At 40.4% G+C, this 21616-nt stretch overlaps 1 protein-coding gene across 8 annotated transcripts in view; it reads left to right on the top strand.

Annotated features, from left to right (window-relative positions):
- Nucleotides 1–1495: 1495 nt before the first annotated feature.
- Nucleotides 1496–21616, top strand: part of vav2 (vav guanine nucleotide exchange factor 2) — a 159258-nt gene continuing 139137 nt past the window's right edge. For 6 of the 8 annotated variants that reach the window (XM_089020352.1, XM_089020354.1, XM_089020350.1 and 3 more), the window contains exon 1: nucleotides 1497–2529. In XM_089020352.1, the coding sequence (XP_088876478.1) occupies nucleotides 2326–2529 (204 nt within the window). In that variant the 5' untranslated portion in view covers nucleotides 1497–2325. Of the gene's footprint in view, nucleotides 2530–21616 lie in introns of all 8 variants that reach the window. The other 2 variants (XM_089020351.1, XM_089020355.1) reach the window with 2 other exon arrangements.

Genomic DNA, 21616 nt, shown 5'->3' with positions numbered 1-21616 from the left:
ACGTTGCCTTACTGTTGTTCCTCAGTGGAATCATTTATATTTAGGAATATCCTTCCATACTTATTTGTCATGTTCTTTTTTTTTTTTAATTTATCCATCCATCCATTTTTCAGACCGCTTTATCCTCATTCGGGTCGCGAGGGTGCTGGAGCCTATCCTAGCCGTCTTCAGGCACTAGGCAGGGGACACCCTGAATTCATTGCCAGCCAATCGCAGGGCACACAGAGCAAAACAACCATTCACTCTCACACTCATACTTAGGGACAATTTAAAGTGTTCAATCAGCCGACCATGCATGTTTTTTGGAATGCGGGAGGAAACCCGAGAACCTGGAGAAAACCCCACAGGCCCGAAGAGAGCATGCAAACTCCACACAGGGAGGCCATTAAAAAAATAGATTATATATATGTTTTTTTATGATGATACTAGAGCAGTGTGTTCTACCAGAGACAAATTCCTTGTGTGTTCTCCACACTTGGCCAATAAAGATTATTCTGATTTTGAAAAGTTGTGTCACGTCATAAGTTGTGCCGCCTCCTTCATGCGAGAAAATAAATTAATCCTATGCATAAATGTCCCTGTGGAAAGGTACAGGTGAGGGAAGCATCATGACCTTTGAATTAATTAGATAATGAGACGTGACAAAAATGGTATGGACAGAGTACATGTGACATATTGATGTTAGTGGCGGTCGCACATATATATATATATATATATATATATATATATATATATATATATATATATATATATATATATATATATATATATATATATATATACAGCCAGGATGGGGCAGCAGTGTGTGTATGTGTGTGAGTGCGTGTAGGGCATATAGCAATAGGTCATGGTATCAATGGTTTTTATATTAATTAGTCATGAGTTAATCAAACGTACTTATATATACATATGGAACTGTATAGTGCCACTTAGCAGTTTTTTTTTTTTTTTTTTTTGACGACGATACTAGTGCAGCGTGTTCTACCGGAAACAAATTCCTTGTGTGTTCTACATACTTGGCAATAAAGATGATTCTGATTCTGATCTGATATACTCTGACTTTACTTCCCACTATTTTTTGTTGTTGTTGTTGTTGTTTGTCCCACTATTTTTTGGACAAAACACTGCACAAAAAAACAATATTGTTTTAGTTAGTGATCTTGAACAATATTTAAATATGCATATTGCGACATGAAATTACTATGTAGTGGACATTCTTGCTATGATTGAAAAAAAAAACAATAAATGCGAGAATACTCTATGACGTACTTTTTAGCGAGTAATTTTTACTTCAACCATTTTATTCTCAAATCAACGATAATTCGGAGTAGTATAATTTTCATTTGGTAGAGCAATTGATGGGAAAACTGAAGTCATTTAACCCTGCCCATGCAGTGCTCAGAATTTACCAGCAGAGGGTGTATCATGAAACAGAGTTTCTAAAAAAAAATCTGATTCATAAATAAATAAATAAATAAAGGGCAGATTCGAAATGCATGTTCATTGACGATGTGTTGAGGTTCTTAAACCAAGTGTCAACACTGTCCCGAAGCTTGACTTGAATTGAGGTGAAGTGAGCTTCTTCAAGAGCGCAAGCCTCGTCCTGGACCTTTGTCTCTGATCGCGAGTTTTGGGACTTGAACATCTCTTTAGTTCGCCGGGGAGGGACACAGGGAGACAGAGAAAAAGAGAAAGGACTCGCCAGGCGGTGGAAATCCCAACACAGCAAAGGGAGGCACTCGCGACGTCGCTTTCCAAGTGCGACGTAAATCGGCTAAAGTCGTTGTTCCCCTCCAGTTTGGATGTTCCCACTACAGCCCGGTGTGCTTTGCAGTGTGTTGTTCAAACAGGACGATCGCTTGCCCCAAGTATTTATCTTTTTTTCTTGGCGTGTTGGACGCGAGAACACTGCTCGGCTGCCTGGTTGTGACCCAGTGAACGAGCCGAAGTGTTTTAGCGTGCAATCGCTGTCAAAGCAGCTGTTTTGTTTGGCACCACGCTGACTTTCAATGGGGACGCTTTAATATTTGCATTTGCCTCGGAAACTTTTTTTGAAGGATGAAGAGGAGGAAAATGTTTTCGAGTGACACCGCCGCCGTGTAGTGAAGCCGAACCACGAGAAAGGGTGGTGGGTGTTGTTCCTGCTTTGATTTTGCAGTGCTTGCATCGCCACTCTGATCGGATCGGACGGCCGGCATATGCCCACCACAAGGAGGAAAAAGTTATGCATTTGCATGATACTGAATGAGAAATAAGGGAGAGACTGTCTCGTGCGTTCGTGAGATTTCCAGTGTATTTACCGTGGAGTAAAAAAAAGCCGAAGACATGGAGGAGTGGAGACAATGCGGACGCTGGTTAATAGACTGCAAGGTTCTGCCCCAAAACCACCGGGTCGTGTGGCCCTCAGCTGCCGTGTTCGATTTAGCGCAAGCCTTGCGTGACGGGGTACTTCTGTGCCAGATGTTGCACAATCTCTCCCCTGGATCCGTTGACCTGAAGGAGATCAATTTCAGACCTCAAATGTCACAGGTGAGTCAGCAAGACCACCACCTCCAGGCGACTGTGTACCTCACACACACACACCTTTGTTTTTTGAGCAATCCACTTTGGACTTTAGAATGTGAAACCCTCTTTTTTTGGCCATTGGGCAAATGATCTGCACTGATAAACGTGTACTTCCGTGCTTCAAATATACGCAGAGTCCATTCAAGTCATGAATTGAAAAGGGAAAGTGTCCCACCCCTGCACTCCTGTTGTTTTGCTTCCGCCTGCATGTATATGTTGAAACCTTGTGCTACATCATATTTTACTCGTGATGGCGAGCAAGCCTCTGAATGTTTGCCGGTAAATATTCTGTGAGTTGTTTTGTGTGTCAGTGAAAGTAAATGCGAGCATCTCCAAAATGTACAACTGTTTCCTTTTTGATTTTACTTCCCAATTATGAGGAGCAGATGGGTGTGGCGTGTTAGATTCAACTAAAGAAAAGATGCTGGGAAGCCAACACACAGTGTGCGCTTTAAAGGCATAAGAATGTTTGTTGGCATGACAACTCAGAAACCTTCGGTTTGAAAAGTTTGCTTTGCATGAAGATCCACACCTGGAAAACACAATGAAATTATTTATCGTGTAGTGATGGGATGTCAAGAATGACGGTCCTTCCCACTTAACTCATTTACTGCCATTCTCGAATTTATTCGGGAATTGAAAATATGATGTTGAGCACCATTTCCGGATTTGTTCGGGTTTGGTTTTTCTTGCGGTTGCAGATCCAGCGCTGGTCAGACCAGGGGGGCAGCCTTTGCCTTTTGCACAGTCGCCCCCATTTCAAGATCAGATAACTCCAGACCCATAAAACTTAGGAATTAACTTTTTTTCCCGATGAAACAAGAGAGTTTCTTATGCAGCATTGCATGTTTACGTAGTCCTAAAACTCAATATTCTGCGGGTCCTGAAATTTGAGTGAAAATGACAAAAACCCTGTCACTGGAGTGGACACATTTTTCGTCTGGCAGGGAATGAGTTAATGGAAGTTTTTTTTACATGATGCTGTCATGTCAAAAAAGATAATCCAGAATGCTAGCCTTTGTAATTTTTTTAAGGGGAGACGGGAGCAGTGTGGGGATGAATATTCACATCTAAACGTAAGTGCTATTGTGTCTATGTGGAAGAGCTGCAATCCCTCGAGGAAGTTAAACAATAAACAGAAGTGGATTTGCAGTCTCCCACCCCCACCCAGACCCCACGACTCCATTTCTATAGTGTTCCCTCTGTGCTTCAGCTGAACTCCGTTTCCACAACCAGCATGAGGAAGCATTGACTTCCACAGGAAGTTCATTTGACCACGGTGGCAGAATGAGAACGCGGCAAGCAGTACTATTACCTTTTGTTCACCCCGAAGTCTATATATAGTTCAGAGGAAAAAGGTTACATTGCAAGTCCATTTCTATCCCCTTTTGGAATAATCTGTTCTACCCATGATACTCATTTGTGGACTTCTAGATAACTGGCTGTGACGCGTTAGCAGTATGAAATACTACCGGCACATGCAAATGTGTTATACCACAGGCTAGCCTAATCCTGTAAAATAGGGATCTAAATGTTGCTTAATGTGCCAAAACTAAGATCAGCGGTCACCAACATTTATGCTGACATCTTTATTTATGCTCACATCAACGTCTTCATAGAGACGCTCACGTCAAAGCCTAACCAGAGAAACGTGTCATCCATAAAATAAAAAACATGTTACATGTTTGGCAACATTACACAATGACACACTGAAATACAGTATGTGCAGGACTTCACATGTAAACATTGACATGTTTGTCACATATATGCCTACATACTGAAACTTATTTTCAGTAACACCGAATTTGGCTGTTGCAGATGAGACTTGCCATCAATAAAAAAGATGCTTTATTTCTATTTTTCAATGTCTCAGTGATAAACAGCATTAGTATTAGACACCACAGAAATAAAATATCTGATTGAAATAAACATAATAAGGATCGGGGAGGCCCGGTAGTCGAGAGGTTAGCATGCCGGCTTAACAGTGCATATCTATATATATAATATATATATTGTTATTTTGTTTTTTTTTTGTTCTTTTGACGCAGCTCATGTATTTCGTTTCGTTTTTATACTTTCATATCCTTTCATCACTTTGCTGCTGTGAAATGTAAATTTCTTCACTGTGAGACTAATAAAGGCATATCCAATCCAATATATATATATATATATATATATATATATATATATATATATATATAATGGTCCATTGCCACAAGGGGCATTTGTCCCTCACCGTTCCATCCCGGGGACAAAAAAACAATTTATTCGGGAATTGAAAATATGATGTTGAGCACCATTTCCGGATTTGTTCGGGTTTGGTTTTTCTTGCGGTTGCACATCCAGCGCTGGTCAGACCAGGGGGGCAGCCTTTGCCTTTTGCACAGTCGCCCCCATTTCAAGATCAGATAACTCCAGACCCATAAAACTTAGGAATTAACTTTTTTTCCCGATGAAACAAGAGAGTTTCTTATGCAGCATTGCATGTTTACGTAGTCCTAAAACTCAATATTCTGCGGGTCCTGAAATTTGAGTGAAAATGACAAAAACCCTGTCACTGGAGTGGACACATTTTTCGTCTGGCAGGGAATGAGTTAATGGAAGTTTTTTTTACATGATGCTGTCATGTCAAAAAAGATAATCCAAAATGCTAGCCTTTGTAATTTTTTTAAGGGGAGACGGGAGCAGTGTGGGGATGAATATTCACATCTAAACGTAAGTGCTATTGTGTCTATGTGGAAGAGCTGCAATCCCTCGAGGAAGTTAAACAATAAACAGAAGTGGATTTGCAGTCTCCCACCCCCACCCAGACCCCACGACTCCATTTCTATAGTGTTCCCTCTGTGCTTCAGCTGAACTCCGTTTCCACAACCAGCATGAGGAAGCATTGACTTCCACAGGAAGTTCATTTGACCACGGTGGCAGAATGAGAACGCGGCAAGCAGTACTATTACCTTTTGTTCACCCCGAAGTCTATATATAGTTCAGAGGAAAAAGGTTACATTGCAAGTCCATTTCTATCCCCTTTTGGAATAATCTGTTCTACCCATGATACTCATTTGTGGACTTCTAGATAACTGGCTGTGACGCGTTAGCAGTATGAAATACTACCGGCACATGCAAATGTGTTATACCACAGGCTAGCCTAATCCTGTAAAATAGGGATCTAAATGTTGCTTAATGTGCCAAAACTAAGATCAGCGGTCACCAACATTTATGCTGACATCTTGATTTATGCTCACATCAACGTCTTCATAGAGACGCTCACGTCAAAGCCTAACCAGAGAAACGTGTCATCCATAAAATAAAAAACATGTTACATGTTTGGCAACATTACACAATGACACACTGAAATACAGTATGTGCAGGACTTCACATGTAAACATTGACATGTTTGTCACATATATGCCTGCATACTGAAACTTATTTTCAGTAACACCGAATTTGGCTGTTGCAGATGAGACTTGCCATCAATAAAAAAGATGCTTCATTTCTATTTTTCAATGTCTCAGTGATAAACAGCATTAGTATTAGACACCACAGAAATAAAATATCTGATTGAAATAAACATAATAAGGATCGGGGAGGCCCGGTAGTCGGGAGGTTAGCATGCCGGCTTAACAGTGCATATATATATATATATATATATATATATATATATATATATATATATATATATATATATATATATATATATATATATATAGTGATACCTCGGTTCTCGGCCATAATTTGTTCCAGGACCCTATTCGAAAAGCGATTCCTCTGGTTATCTTATAGATAGCAAGAAAACATCTTCTCCGAATCTGAAGCCATTGTTTTGATTCTCGAGCAAGGCAAGACGTCATGGCGTGACGTCACGAACAATGGGGTGGGACCTTCTGAAACTGGCCATTTCCGGATTCATTTTGAAGTCATTTTTATTGGTGTTTTTCATTTAACTAAAAATATCAGCCTGCCTGTTTTGGGTATTATAGATGCTATAAAACGTTTTTCTGATGTCAGTGGGAAACACAAAAAAATGGTGCCGGTTGTCCTTTAAATGTAGTGTGTACAAACCTCATAGCACAGTAAGAACCCAATTTATTAACTGTCTTTCAAATGTGAAAAATATCCCTGATCAGTTAATAAATTTGTCTCAAGGAATATGGCGTTTACATACTATTTCGCAGATACTTGGAGGAGGAAATGGAAATAGATTAAAATAACATGCACTGTGATTCATCAAGATTGCGTCTGTTTTAATAGGTTTTCATTGAAGGGGCAAAGTTAAAGAAATCAACATATGTCTTTATTTTCATTTCTCTTGGTAGCCACTATTATCCTGAATTTATCCCTTCCACAGAGCTCCGGACTGCTTTAATTACAAGGCGAGCGAGAGGTCAGTCTTGCACACTTTGATCCTTCCACTAATCCCATGATGAGTATCTGCAGAGAGAGATGTGTTGGGTGTGTGTGTGTGTGTGTGTGTGTGTGTGTGTGTGTGTGTGTGTGTGTGTGTGTGTGTGTGTGTTGGGCGGCGACAGGGAAGTGGTGACAAATTGTTTAAACAAAAAGCTGGCAGCCTACCAGAAGCACATTATGATTTATCCTAAAGGAAAGGTCAAAACATATGCTTTAACAAAAGCAAGAAAAAAATGTTTCGAATTGAGAATTCAACTTTAAAAGGGAATTGATGAAAAGGTTTCTTCAGCCGTCATCTGTACTTCTTTGAATGTGTCGGACATTTCGCTCCTCATCCGCGCTTCGCTGGTTTACTAAAGTTGTGCTGGTAACTCTGGCCCGATATATACAGTGTGTGTGTGTGTATATATATATATATATATATATATATATATATCTCCCTAAAGGACATAAGTGGTAGTGCCAGACCTCTGCTCTGATAGGTCCTTGCTCTAAGGTTGAGGCAACCTTAGGGCCAGAGTTCACAGCACAACTTTAGTTCACTGACGAAGCTCTTCGGATGACAAGCAACACGTCCAATACCTTCAAATAAGTACAGATGATGGCTGAAGAAACCTTTTCGTTGACGGACCACTCCTGTATGACTCAGAGACTACTCCGACATATTTAAAAGGGAATGTCTATTCATGCATCTTTCCAATTCGGCGTGAAGGACCATTGTGATATTCATGAAGTTATTTGTGCCGCAAACGCATTCGCTCGTCTGAAATCCAAAGCAACTGAAATGACGTGTTGTGCGCAGCAATTTTAGTGTTATAACGGTGGCAAATTCAAGAACTCCTCTATCGGGATGAGTCTTGGTTAACAAAAGCAAAGGGACATCTCTTGGTATGTGAATCAGCCTTTTTTCAGGGTTCAGATAAATCATTGCTTAAAGGCAGTAAAGCATGAATGTTAACCTCAATGTTTTAAGTGGATTCCTAATTAGCGCTGATGTTTGGAGCTCCAAGTAGGTGTCCATATTGTGATTCCAGTGCCTCAGGCTGTCTGAAAGATGAGGGCCTCTGAGACCCTTTTTTATGTTCTGCTTTTTCTTCACATTGGTTCTTTCTTGTCTTTTTTTTTCTTATGTCCGCTAGGCAGTTGTGAATACCTTAGGAATGACTCAGGTGTGTGTGCACATCACTGCTTTTATTTTTGCTCGTGTGTACGTGTTTCCACCATGTCACCGGGCTCTACATTTGACACAGGGTCGGCCGGTCTCTCCCCCCTAATCTTCTCGTTTTCCTTTCGGCTTTTCCGTTTAAGGGGTCGCCACAGCGAATCAGTGTCCTCCATCTTCAGAGGTTTGATTTGCATGTTTGTTTTGGCCAAGTTTTTATGTCGGATGCCCTTCCTGACTAAACCCTCTGTATTTATCCGGGCTTGCGACCGGCACAATAAAACACTGGCTTGTGTCCTCTTGTGGTGAAATGGGCATCTATTTCCCTACATTTAATCACAAACAGAACTTCAAAGTGTTTTAAGATGCTTTATCTTCAGGTCACAGTTTATATAGCGCAAACATAAACACAACTATACGAGATAATTTTGTCTTTTAGCTTTGTATTTCCATTCTTGTTGACACAAACTTTGTTATACAATTACAAAAATGCATTCTCAACAATGTTGTATTCTATATGGCACCAGTGGTGTCAACAGGTCATTCCGATTAGCATAGCATTTCAGGGATATGATACAAACACCTAAATCCATTGAGGGTAATCCTCTTTGCTCAGGCGACACCAAAATATGTGTTGTCATGGTCTACAGCTAAAGGCTGATAATGAGTTAATTATTTTCAAGTCACTTCACTCTAGGTAAGAGCTAAACAAAAACAAAATCAGTGAACACTTAGTGTTGATTCTTTAAGCATTTTAGATCTTACGGTAAACATTTGACACTCTGATATTATGGCACCAAATACACAATGGCAATAAGTTTGATCGGATGTCTCAGCATTGTCTCAAGAAGACAAGTGCAGTACAGTGCCTTGTTATTTAGTTGTGTGTGTAATCTACTGTCAGCCATCAATGCGAAAGTTTGTGATGGAACCTTTCGCTCTTCAAACAGAATTTTTTTTTTTGGACAAAGACGCAGCTGTGGAATAATGTATTATAAAGTCCCTTTATGGTTTTTGTCGCTGCTTCTGGCAGTGACCCTCTCGTTTGCAGTACTGTGAGCGTGTGGTGGTTGGGCCCAAGTGACATCATAAAGTAACACTGCAGGGCTCTGCGGCATACTTGTTGGGCTGTCTTTTTTTCATCTGCAAATTTATATTTTACAACATCAAGATGGTTTTGATTTAACAACCAAAGATCATGTTAAACTGCGGAAAATAACTAGATTGAACATTGATAACGTTAAAATCGTTTGTAATTCACTCTCAACCAGGTTGCATGATGTTTTGTAGATTATGATTTTGAACAAAAATCTCCATTTTGAACATCTGTGTTTGGAAATAAAATCAGTGAGAATGAACAAGAACAAACAAACCAGGAAAAAATGACCACCCACTCTTCATATAATTCTCTACTTGGAAGTGAGGAGGTCCACACTGACACCCCCCCTGCACCTCTCCCACTGGGGTAATTTAATCTTTAAGTCTTTGGTGGACGGTTGACCACTTGACCCCAGTGCTCTCCGGATGCAGGTAATACTGCTAATGGACCTTGTTAGGGACACATCCTTGCTTGAACAGCTGTGACTGTGTCACCGAAGGCTAATGGGATTGACAAAAAGTGAACAATGCGAAGCACAGCTTTTCCAAATCTTTTGTGTGAAGCAATTCTTCTCCTGAGGCCTTCGCAATCTTTTATGTCACTTTAAATTCTTCAATGTATGCACTGACCTTTGCATACCTGCCCATGTCGTGATTGCCTGAGGTGATCAAAACGGATGTCACCAGTGCAGCTGCTTCAGATATGACAATCACTAAAATATGGTTCACCAGGTTTTAATTCATGACTAAAGACAAAAAAAGACACTACAGGATGGGTAATCAATGGGAGTTGTTACGCTAAGTCAAGAGTGTCAGTCATTTTTTTTTGCCTGCAGGCCACATTCTCATTAGGGTTTCCTGTCAGGGGCCGTTATGAATTGTTTAATGTCGTTCACATATTACATATAAAGCGTACAATAAATTAATGAATAACTAGTTTTCAAATGTGAAGTCAAAATAATGACTGTTATTGTGGTTTATATTGGACAATTTTATATTTTGGTTTGGACTTTAGCAAGCATCATGGAATTTCAAATTTTTTATTCGCTTTCGCAGACCAAATACAATGGTGGACCTTGACTTTGACACGTGAGCCCTAATGGACACCATTTTAAAGCAAATCATATTGTTCCATTCCTTTTTTTATAATTATGCCCTGAGACAGGACAATTCTCTTGACCTAAATTTGCCGCTTTGGTTGTTTAGCTGTCAGAAATGTTCAAGGGGACTTTTGAATCAGCAGTGATTCACCTGTGTCAAGTTGAAGAACAGTCTTGACGCCCACTTGACTTCAAAATAAAAGTAAATATGCTCTCAATCAAACCTGTTGTGACAAAGAGTTCTCGTGCTTGCTCGTGTGCATCATATAAAGTGACACTTGGTCTATTTTTCAGGACTTTTTTGTTCTTTACAAAAATAGCCGAATATGCAGTTAATTCGAGTACATGAGCCTTTTTTTTAAAACCAATTCAGTGCCCCATGTGTAGAGTTGAATTTGATGTGAATTTTTCATTGTCCAAAGTGTGGTAATGGAGGCATTTTAGGGGTAGACTTGCACCAGGTTGCCATATAAATTGTAACAGCCAAAGATTTGGCGCCTTTTTTTGAAAGCTATTGTTATGCAGTGACACCGACATCGCAAGACATCTGATTACACCAGAGCGCAGAGCTTTAACGGCTGTGTGATTGAATGGTTTGGGCACAAAATGTCCTGAAAGGGACCGGCGAACAAATTCTAGTGTTACTGCCTTGCCTTTTTACCGGCAACTTAGTATGTAGCTCGTGTAAAATCTGTTCTGATTAAAAAGTGAACATAATGCTGCTTTTTCACCACCACTTGCGACTTTGTGAACAAGAATTGGTCACAATAACAGACACTAAAACACGACAATTATGTATGTATGTATGTATGTATGTATGTATGTATGTATGTATGTATGTATGTATGTATGTATGTATGTATGTATGTATGTATGTATGTATGTGTGCATGTGTGCATGTGTGTACCTGTGTACGTATGGGCGTATGGATGGATGTATTTATTTATTTATTTATTTATTTAGTTAGTTAGTTATTCAGTTCTTTAGTTATTTATTTTTAAGATAAATCAGATCAACTTCACTATCACTCCCCTCCTCATGTGGTTACTGAAGGCAGTTTGTGGCCTTGCTTTAATTTAAGTAGAGGAAATATGAAGAGTAAATAGATTTGTTGTCCCTCTCGGTCCCCTCAGAATCACCTTTCGACGCCAATGACACAATTCCACCCACACACATACAGTAGTTCTCGTCTTTCGTGTCTCCAAAGGAATTCCACTTGGAAGAAACTTCACAGCATTCTGCACTCGCTTTTTTTTTTTACACTCGCTGAATGAGTCACTTTGCCTTATGGACACCATCTGATATCTGAAGAGGCTCCACCCGCATGGTGGCTGTTTAGGGTGGTTAGGATGGGTATGCAGGGCTCCAGTTGCTCTATCACTCCTTGATCTGCTGCATGCCATCACGTCGCAGAGTAATGAGAAAGAAGTCGTGTCACTGTTGTTATGAGCCAGATGGTTAAACAAGTTCCCGGCAATTCCTCTCACGCCTGACGACAGAACAGTTTGATTCTCTCTGAATTATTTTTACTCTATAGATAGTCATTATTGGTCATATTACATATTCAGTCCTTGAGTGACACCTGTCTTTCTTCACTTGGTCCATTTTGTCACAAGTATTTTGGCCAGGAATCTAATTTGAGCGGTTGTGCTATACTGACTGTAGCTGGTTCATATGTTCATGGAACAGATTAAGATCTGGTTTTGGCTCCAGGGAGAGGCAAAGCAGTTCCCATCCCCCCCCCGCCTATGGACACCTCCAACCCCAGCTGTACACGCACGCATGCACGCGCAGACTCGAAAGCAGCAACTTCTTCTGAGCAGGAAAGACAAACAGCTTCATGTTTTCTCTTTGCCAAAAGGAAACAGATAATATATACCCCCATGACGCAAGGGAGGTAACTTTGGGGGGTTGTTTTTATGTTTGTTTGCACTGGAAGCTCAGATTTTTTTTTAGGCCTAGCAAAATCACATCAATAAGTGCGGATATCCCTTTGCTGACGCGTATTGATCATATCACATAATTGGCTGCGGAATAGGAAGAGTGCGAGGGTAGGGTTACAATGTCAGGCTCGATCCCATGAAAGACCAGGAGTTATTGATTGCGCAGTCTCTTGCTAATCGAACAGACAAAGTGGAACAGTGTCATGCGCGGATACGGAGGGCCGGAGAGGTCATTTCCTCATGCCCACTGTTTTATGCTCCCGCGCTCTCTCTTCAGCTTCTGTGACGTGTTGCCTTGGAGAAATGCTTGTTTAGTTCAAGGTTGTTTTTCCCCTTTTTCTGTTTCTTTGTTTTTTTTTTTTATGGGACAAAAAAAAATCCAGTGTGGATCTGTTCCGATATAGCTAAATTGTTAATCATGAAGGGTTGCTTCATACCTAGAGTGCATCTAAAAATGTCTTGAGGTTTTAGATTCTGCCTCAAGAGAATTTCAGATCTGAACAAGGAAAGTAGAACGAGAGAACAAATAGTGCTGAAGCAGAACGCAGTCAGAATGTGCTGAGTGTGTTGATTTTGTCATAAGTTGAGTGTTGCAAACCCAGAATTGCATTTGTATACTTACGTTTAGTCTGCGGCCACAGCACTGTGTGAGGGCCTGTCTTTCATCATGCAGCTTGTTCCTAGCTGTGTTACTGTCTCAGTTTGCGGCAGTACTGGCGGATGTGTTGAGAAATGTTTTTTTTGGGGGGCATTCATATTATTCAGTTTACCTCTCACACAGACGTGTGTCATGCTCACAGCTGGTCACAAAAGAGCAAATGAGTGGATTTTATTTTTAGGGTTTAGATCCAACAATGTTTTTGTTTGTTTGCTTGCTTTTCAACCACATCCCACCACACCCATATTTTGATTTTGATTGCCGATCTTCCCAAAAAAAAGATTCATTTTGGATGCCCGCTAAAGTCAACCAAGGTCATTGGCCCGGCTTCCTTTCTCAGAAGCCAAGAAAACAAACGCCATTTGGCCTTTTTAGTGTTTGCATTGTAAAAGTAACGGTGTGGAAAGAGACGGCGGTTAAACTATTTCGATTTAATGATCAAAGCTCCTCGGGGAAAGAGAAGATGGGAGAAGGGTTTCTGAATCTGATTGGGAGGAAGCTTTGGAAGGCTTTTAGCTGTGAAATTGAGCATGTCTCATACAGTAGTGACACCATTTGTCTTTTTCTCCACAACTACTTAGCTCGATTAGCCTATTAGCAGTCAAATGTTTTACTACACAAAACAATGTGAAAAACGGGATTTACAGAGATGGTGAGACGGTCCTTTTGGGGAACTCACCTGCACATTAACCAATCATTGAGTGGGAAGTCTGTTTCCCACCTTCATCTGAAAACCAAAACTTTTCTTTCATGATATATTCATTTATTCATGTTTGAGTGCTCTTTCAGCACCGTCTTCTGATGTAAGTCTAAATGGAATTGTATCCCATTTCTTCATACTATGATGGATTTGACCTTTGGAGATCATTAACATATTTGTTACGGTTTTAGGAACTCATCTCATCCATTAAATAATCTGATTACGTCCTTTACTTTAAAATCCAAGCAAGACAAACATTTAAAGATGATAACAACCCAATATGCACCTTTACAGTTTGGCTGATTATCAGACAAGAGACAACACATGCGTCATGATAAAGTCAAGCATTTATCATGAACCGGTTGCCAGCCAATCGCAGGGCACACAGAGACAAACAATCATTCACACTCGCACCTAAAGAAAATTTAGAGTGTTCAATCAGCCTGCCATGCGTGTTTTTGGAACGTGGGAAGAAACCGTAGTAGCCGGAGAAAATCCACACAGGCCTGGGGAGAACATGCAAACTCCACACAGGGAGGCCAGAGCGAATAATACTGTATATATGTTGTTTTGTCGTTGTTTATGCACGTCAGCCTCACAGCCTTTCTATGTGGAGTTTGCATGTTCTCGCTTTGTGGGTTTTCCCCACATATTGTTAGAAGGACTTTGCAAAGCTAGATTGATTAGAAAAAACAAAACGACAATGTAATTTTGGGAACATTTATTATGCACACCATAAAAAGCAAATTCAAAAGTCTATTGCAAAAAAACAACATAAAAATACAAATATAAATATTTTATACTTCAGTCATCTTTTTCGGCTAATATATAATTTGTCATAGCTGATGTATGTCATATGTAAAAGAGTCCAGATGCTAATTCGCCTGCTATTTTGATATTGAAGTACCGATAATCTGCCCTACCGCACATTTCCAGCCAGACGTCTGTGAAAGCATATAATTCGTGTGAGTTTCATAATCCTCTCCTCAATCATTCTCTGCACTCGGCCGGGCAAAAAGAAACATCTGGACAGAGGAAAAGGAGGTCAAAACACACCCTGCCCCACCTTGAACAAGTCCAACAAGGCTTGGCCAGGACACCACACGGTTATTTCACCAAACTAAGTGCAACTCTGACATTCTTTTCATGGCGTTGCTCATTTCTGAGAAATCTGCGGGGGTAGGAGGTTCTGTGGGATATGCTTCCATCAAGTGGTGCATTTTGTTTATCCTGAAGGGGGCAGTAATCATTAGGATTATCATTGTTATTAGCAGCAGATGTCGTGGGTTCGAATCAAGCCTTCCTGTGTGGAGTTTGCATGTTCTCCGGGCGCTCTGGTTTCCTCCCACATTCCCAAAACGAGTAGAAAGATTCTAAATTGTCTCTCGGTGTGACTGTGAGGGCGGATGGCTGTTTTTCTGTGTATGCCCTGTTATTCGCTGACAACTGGTTCATGGTGCGCACCACCTACTCCCCAAAGACAGCTGGAATACGCTCCAGTAACTCTCGCTATCATTGTGAGGATAAAGGGGTCCAGAATATGGATGGATTAGTATTTTCCAGCATATGGAGTGAAGATGTTAGACACCACATTATAGGTTGTTTCACCTCGATATCTTTTAATGCACTAAAACCTAAAATGTACATGAATTTAATAGTTTAGCATCTTCATGTCACACAATAATTCTGGACCTGGCTAGTCTCCTGTCTACATTCAGTGCAGGTGTTGTGAACCATGTGAAAGCTGTCAAACAAGTTCTGCATTTCCCAAAATATCTCATTTTCCTTTTCGTTTTATGATTTCAGTGGTTTTCCTTTTTTTCCCACCAACCACTTTGTCTGCAGATGTATCAGATGCTATACAAATGTTCACACCACCTATTTATTTTTTTTTTGTAATAACCTATGACATGTACTTACCACTATCTACTTCCTGTACAGTATAACCCAGAATGAGTAAATCTGGGTTTCAGAGCAGCCTGCGGAATAAATACAATCTTATTAAAAGTTGGAGCAATAACCAAACAAATATTTTTCATCCGGATAGTTCTGGTGTCCAAATGTTTGAAACATAATCATCTTTATTGGCCAAGTAGAGCACATGATGAATTTGACAGTGGTAGTACAAGCTATACTTGTAGCTTGAACTAGCGTTGATGTAGCATCTAATTGGGTCTAATTTTGAAATTCTTTAAACATATCCGCCTAAAAATAGTTATTGAAGATGTTAAAAAGTAACCCGAACACAAATTGGTCATAGGGTTCAATCTGTTCATGAACTGTTTGTAGATTACTCTGAAGATTTCCTCAACTACAGTGACGGGCCACGCATGCCCCTCCTAGGCCTTCAGCAGTGCTACCTACGTTTGAATCGCCCCACAGCTGTGAGTGTGGTGTGACACGAGACATTGGCCAGGAAATAACTTGTGACTTGAAGAAACGTACGAAAAACTGTTCAATTTTTTACTATGAATGTGTGGATTCATGGTAACCTCATAAAATTGGAATATTATTTGCTAATTTTGCTAGCTTCTGAGCTGTGTAAACCTTTCTGAATGATGTCCATCTATTCTTGAAAAGTCCATCCATCCATCCATCCAAACCACTATTAAATCAACACAAAAAAGTATTTGCTTACGCAGCTCGCTACAGATACAGTGTGCAATCTCAGCCCAGTAGGCACTTATCACTTGCGGCTAAGATTGACAAATGACTCGCCAATTATGTTACAATCCTATCATAATTTGCGAAAACTCTGACATTGTCAGTGCCTTCCACAAAGCATTGGTTTACCAACTCGAACTCTGATTGGTTAAAGCAACTTTTTCATTGACGTTGATTTTTATGCTCCAGGGCCTGCAGCACTGATTGTGAAGGCATCCAGGTAGATTTTCCTGGTAACAAATGATGGGTGAATTTTGATTGGTTAAATGCTTAAATACGAAAACACACACCTGGAAGCAGCACAGCAAGGGAAAAGCAATGAAAAGACGTTGATAGATAATTTGGAATTATTCATAAGGAACGATGGACAAAATCTAATTCACATTAGTCTGTGATTCCGATATTTTAGGCCAGCGGAGAAGGCCTTGCAGGCCCTGGCGGCCCACCACTGCTCAAGCACCTTTTTTATAGCCTTTGGTTCAATAATAAAAAATCTGCAGTGTTTGCTAACATTTGGCTGAGGAACGAAATGACTTGTGTCTTTGCCACTGGCACTGCTCTTTCATTTGTCTTGCTGTTAATTTCCTTTTTTTTTCTTCTCTCAATATAACTTGACCTTGACAGAGGAATGTCATGGTAGTGCAGCCATGGCATTTTCCCTGACCGCTACCCTCAGATAGGCTCCTGTGTTGATGAACTGCTACTGTCACTTTCATTCATTTTTTCCCCATGTCTGCCTGCTCCTCTCTTTACATCTCTAACTTGCTTTGCTATTTTTAAATATTGGTATTAAAATAGGGCATTTATATTCAAATAGGTCACTCAAATAAGGCAAATCCAATAATACTGACCATTATTTTCTGAGTTAATTGTCAATGAAAACCCTTAATTCATACAAAATGTATAATTTCATAATTTGAAAAACAAGTTATCAATAGACGATAAAACAAAAAACCAACCGTTGCATCAAAACGAACCTTGTGGAAAATTTCAGCCAACGTATTTTGAAAGAGGGATATAAAAACGGAAAGAGTGTGAATGTTAACTGCTGTAAAGGCACTTACAGTATCTCTGCGGTGTTGGGTCTCATTGTCTGTCTGTAAATGTCAGGAGGGGTGATGATGGGTTTCATTACAGGCCTGCACTTTTGTAAATGAGCTTACTTAAACAACAACATTGGCTGCAATTTCAATTGGCAACCACAGGCGCTTTTGTCCGATGACTGATACTCCTTTCACATCAAATGATCATTTGTATTCCGTTCATGTTGCTGTGTTTGTTTGGTAGCTTTGCACCACCCTCTAATCGGACGTGATTTGGATGATGGTTGCTATGTACGAAAAAGACAAAAAAACAGCTTTAATGACCCCACATTATGTCTCATGCTGCATTTCCTTTCTTTGTGCCTAGAGACATTTTACTCTGTGCCCATTGATAGCACCACATGAAAGTAAATCTTTCCCAATATCAGACGATGCCTGGCCAAGTAAAACAAAATAATATTCAATCAGTACAGTCACTGTCTTGTCAAATAATTTAACATTAACACAACATACATCCACATCGGGAGATTTATGAAAAATGCCTTTGTTGATTAAATGTTAATTACTGTACATCGTTTTGCCAAATTAGATCACCAGAATCTCTGCTCTCCGCCGCATCAGAATCAGAATCATCTTTATTGGCCAAGTGTGTCGAAGACACAAGGAATTTGTCTCCGGTACAACACCCTTTCAATGATGTGTTTAATGGACAACCGATGCCAAGTTGTTCTTTGAAGAGTCCAGATGCAACAACAAGTTGTGTCCATAATTTGTAAAATCACTTCAAATGACTTCTACTGAGCGTAATTTACAAATTTTCCACCGCATATAGATATATTTTACACTTTAAGACTTGAGCTGAATATTCAGGAAGTCTTGTTTTGGAGTTGGTGACGATACCTACTGTGACATCACGGTAGGTATCGTCACTGACCGAGAAGGCGACACACAATGCATTTTGGGGACTTTGTTTGCTCTGAAAACTTCGTGTTGATCCGTGTTGATGGTGAAATTAGAAGGAAAACACATATAACGCGATGGTAAATTGTTGTGTATTGCACCAAGACTACTATTTGATACTCGCTGACACAAGTTCCCAGCAGACAAATAAGCCCATTGCCAACAGAGCTTGGGCGCTATCTTGTGCATTTTCTGGGACGCTACATTGCAGTCCAGATGCCTCAAACTGACACGGAAGGACTTCTTTAATTGATTGCAAATATTTATGCTTTCCTCTTCAGAACTATTTGAATCATACTCATAACTGGATGAGTAACAAGAAAGCATCTTCTCCGAATCTGAACTCCGTGAGCCCATTGTTTTGTTTCTTGAGCAAGGCAAGACGACCTGGCGTGACGTCACAAACTGGGGGCGGAAATGTGTGGCAATTTTTGGTCACTTTAAATAATTTTTATTGGTGGTGGCATTGGACTAGAAATATCAGCCTCCATGTTTTGGGTATTTTAGATGCTATAAAACATTTTTCTGATGTCAGTTAGGAAACAAAAAAAATGGTGTTGGTTGTCCTTTAAGTGTCTGTTCATTTATTTTTCTAAATCAATTGGGCTAAAAACCACGAGACATTCCTTAAGTGAGTAAATCTTGTGCCCCCCATGTTTGTTTGTTTTGTTGCTCAAACAGGCTTGTGCACATGTGAAAAACTGTGAGCATAACTCTCACTCCCCGAGGAAGACTGGTCGCGGTTGGCTGAGGAGGTGTCAGCCCACATCTGTGAGATTAGTACAGAATCTATAGGTGGGGCGCGAAGTGTTTCAAGGCGACAACGAGAGCCGGCCCGTGGAAGAACTCGATGAGAGCGGACAGCTGGATGTTGGAGGCCTCAGGCCCCGTTTGTGCTCCTGCTGACACCGCTGTCATCTCTCGTTGCTCCTCCATTAATTATAGAAGACCGTGTTCCCTTCGCTGGCTAGAAGAGCAAAGTTTAAGAAAATATTTCACCTGATTAGCACTTGAACATTACATCGACTGCAATAATAAATGTACGGGCGGGGTAGGTGAATGGTGCATTTCCAAACTCGTTTCCATACAGAAGGCGCACCTTCAATGAATGAAAAAAGTTTTCAAAATATAATATGTAAATATATAAAACATGTCCAAATAGGCACACCATTATAAGGTGCTGCAGACGAGGCTGGGGTTACGTGCTACTTCTTCTACAAGGGGAAATAGAGTCGGTGGCGACTGACAGTAGTTGTGAGAGCTGGTTTGGCTCAATATTACTTCACATATCAGGTGCACCTGCCTATAAGGCGCAGGGGCATCTTTTGAAGAAAGTGAAGGCTTTTGGGTGTGCCTTATACACCGGAAAATACAGTATTTATATTTTATATACTACACTTTATTTATTTTTGCTGTCCATGGGGGCCTGATGATTAGGGTGTCAACCTAAGTCTGCAGAGGTACCGGGTTTGATATTGGCTAAGGCCTTCCTCTGTGGAGTTCTCTCCAGGACTATATGCAGGTTTTCCTTACTTGGGTTTCCTCCCACATTCCAAAAGCATGCCCCTTTTTTGTGAAGAGTGACTGGAAGTAAATCTCCCAGTAACATTTCCAAATTTCAGTTTTCTTGAGATTTAAGATTTTAGTCTTCACCAAGTTTCAACACACCTTCAAAACAAATCTACAACTGGAATGTTTCATGCAAATGTATGTTGATGAAGTGGATGGAAGGCACTGAGAGAAGTGTGGGAAGATGGCACGCTTTGAAGCTTCCGCAACCTTGAAGTGCTCACTCCCACAATTAAAAACAATAAGACATAACATTGCAGAGCTTTATATTTTCCATTTTCTCGGCTAATTAATGACAGGTTCCCTTCGCCTCAGGACAAACAGGAGCTCAATAATGAGAAAAGAAAAACAACAGCAATGCTCGTACTAACAAAATGTGATGAGAATTCCCTCCCATTTGTTTAATAACAACTTTAACCAGGCAACCGTTTTAACTGAATTAAGTTTGCTCAGCACACAAACTTGTGCTCCACCGCCTTCACACATTTTCAAGTCTCGGACGACAGCAATTGCGACTGTTGTTTCAGGCATACACCTGATTTGTGCATCACTTGTAGTCCAGTGGTTTGTGAAGTTTCATATGAAAAGAAATTTATCATTCAAAATGGTTGAGCCTGTTGGGCTCTGCTGTTTTAATATTTTACCATAGGTGTCAAAATGACAGCTATGAAAAAAAGTCATTAAACCAGCCTAACCTTTGTACACTGACTTTGCATTATTGTGTAAAATTAGACCCATTTCCATCCATACATTTTCCAGACCACTTTATCCTCATTAGGGTCGCGAGGGGTGCGGAGCCTAACCCAGTCTTCGGGCACTATGCGGGGGACATCCTGAATTGGTTGCCAGCCAATCGCAGGGCACACAGAGACAAACAACAATTTGCGCAACACTCACCCCTTAGGGTCAATTTTTGAGTGTTCAATCAGCCTGCCACGCATGTCTTTAGAATGTGGGAGGAAACCGGAGGACCCGGAGAAAACCCACGCAGGCCGAGGGAGAACTTGCAAACTACACACAGGGAGGCCAGACTGGGACTCAAACACGTGACCTCTGCACTGTTTAGCTGGCGAGCTAACCACTCCGCCACTGGGCTGCCCAAGACCAATTTAATATAAATAATGCCCGAGACCAATGTAATCTAAAAAAACGCTTGTCAATGTTGTTTTTTTTCAGGATTTTGAATTGTATTTACTTCTTTTGACAACTTTATGTGACCTAGTTTGCATGTGGGTGAGGTGAACAGCTTCTCGTATTGAACATAATTAGTATTCATTGATAATTGATTGTGCATGTTTTGCGTTTGTGTCACACGTCCTTTGAATGGTATTTTCAAATAGGTATTTGCTATGGAAATGTAATACACTGTAAGGCTATTTTCCTTCAGTTGCAGTCCATCAGTTGCAAAAAAAAAACGGAAAAAGAACATTTGGAGTCTCAGCGTCTATTTAATGCACAGCACAGTGTGCTCAATATATTGTGAATTACTCTGCATGCATTCAATGTGAAGATCAATGGAGGTAACACTGATCAAGTCACCACTTTGTATGTTCTGCTGTGAGTCAATTGAAATAGAGCGCAATGATGAACCCCGCAACACACTTGACACCGCCACTCTCCCTGAACACTCATCCGTGTTCATAATAAGTTGGTGGTAATTACACCTGGTCTGGATTTTCACTCAATATGTCATTTTGGTTTCAGGCGGCACTTTGAGTGTTCTCTGAATTATATTTTTGAAAGGTACACT

Source organism: Hippocampus bargibanti, linkage group LG18 (genome assembly GCF_051943395.1).
Source record: "Hippocampus bargibanti isolate YZ-2025 linkage group LG18, ASM5194339v1, whole genome shotgun sequence".
NCBI classification, from domain to species: Eukaryota; Metazoa; Chordata; class Actinopteri; order Syngnathiformes; family Syngnathidae; genus Hippocampus; species Hippocampus bargibanti.
The sequence above is the reverse complement of the archived record's forward strand: the minus strand, read 5'-3'. Positions and strand labels throughout refer to the sequence as shown.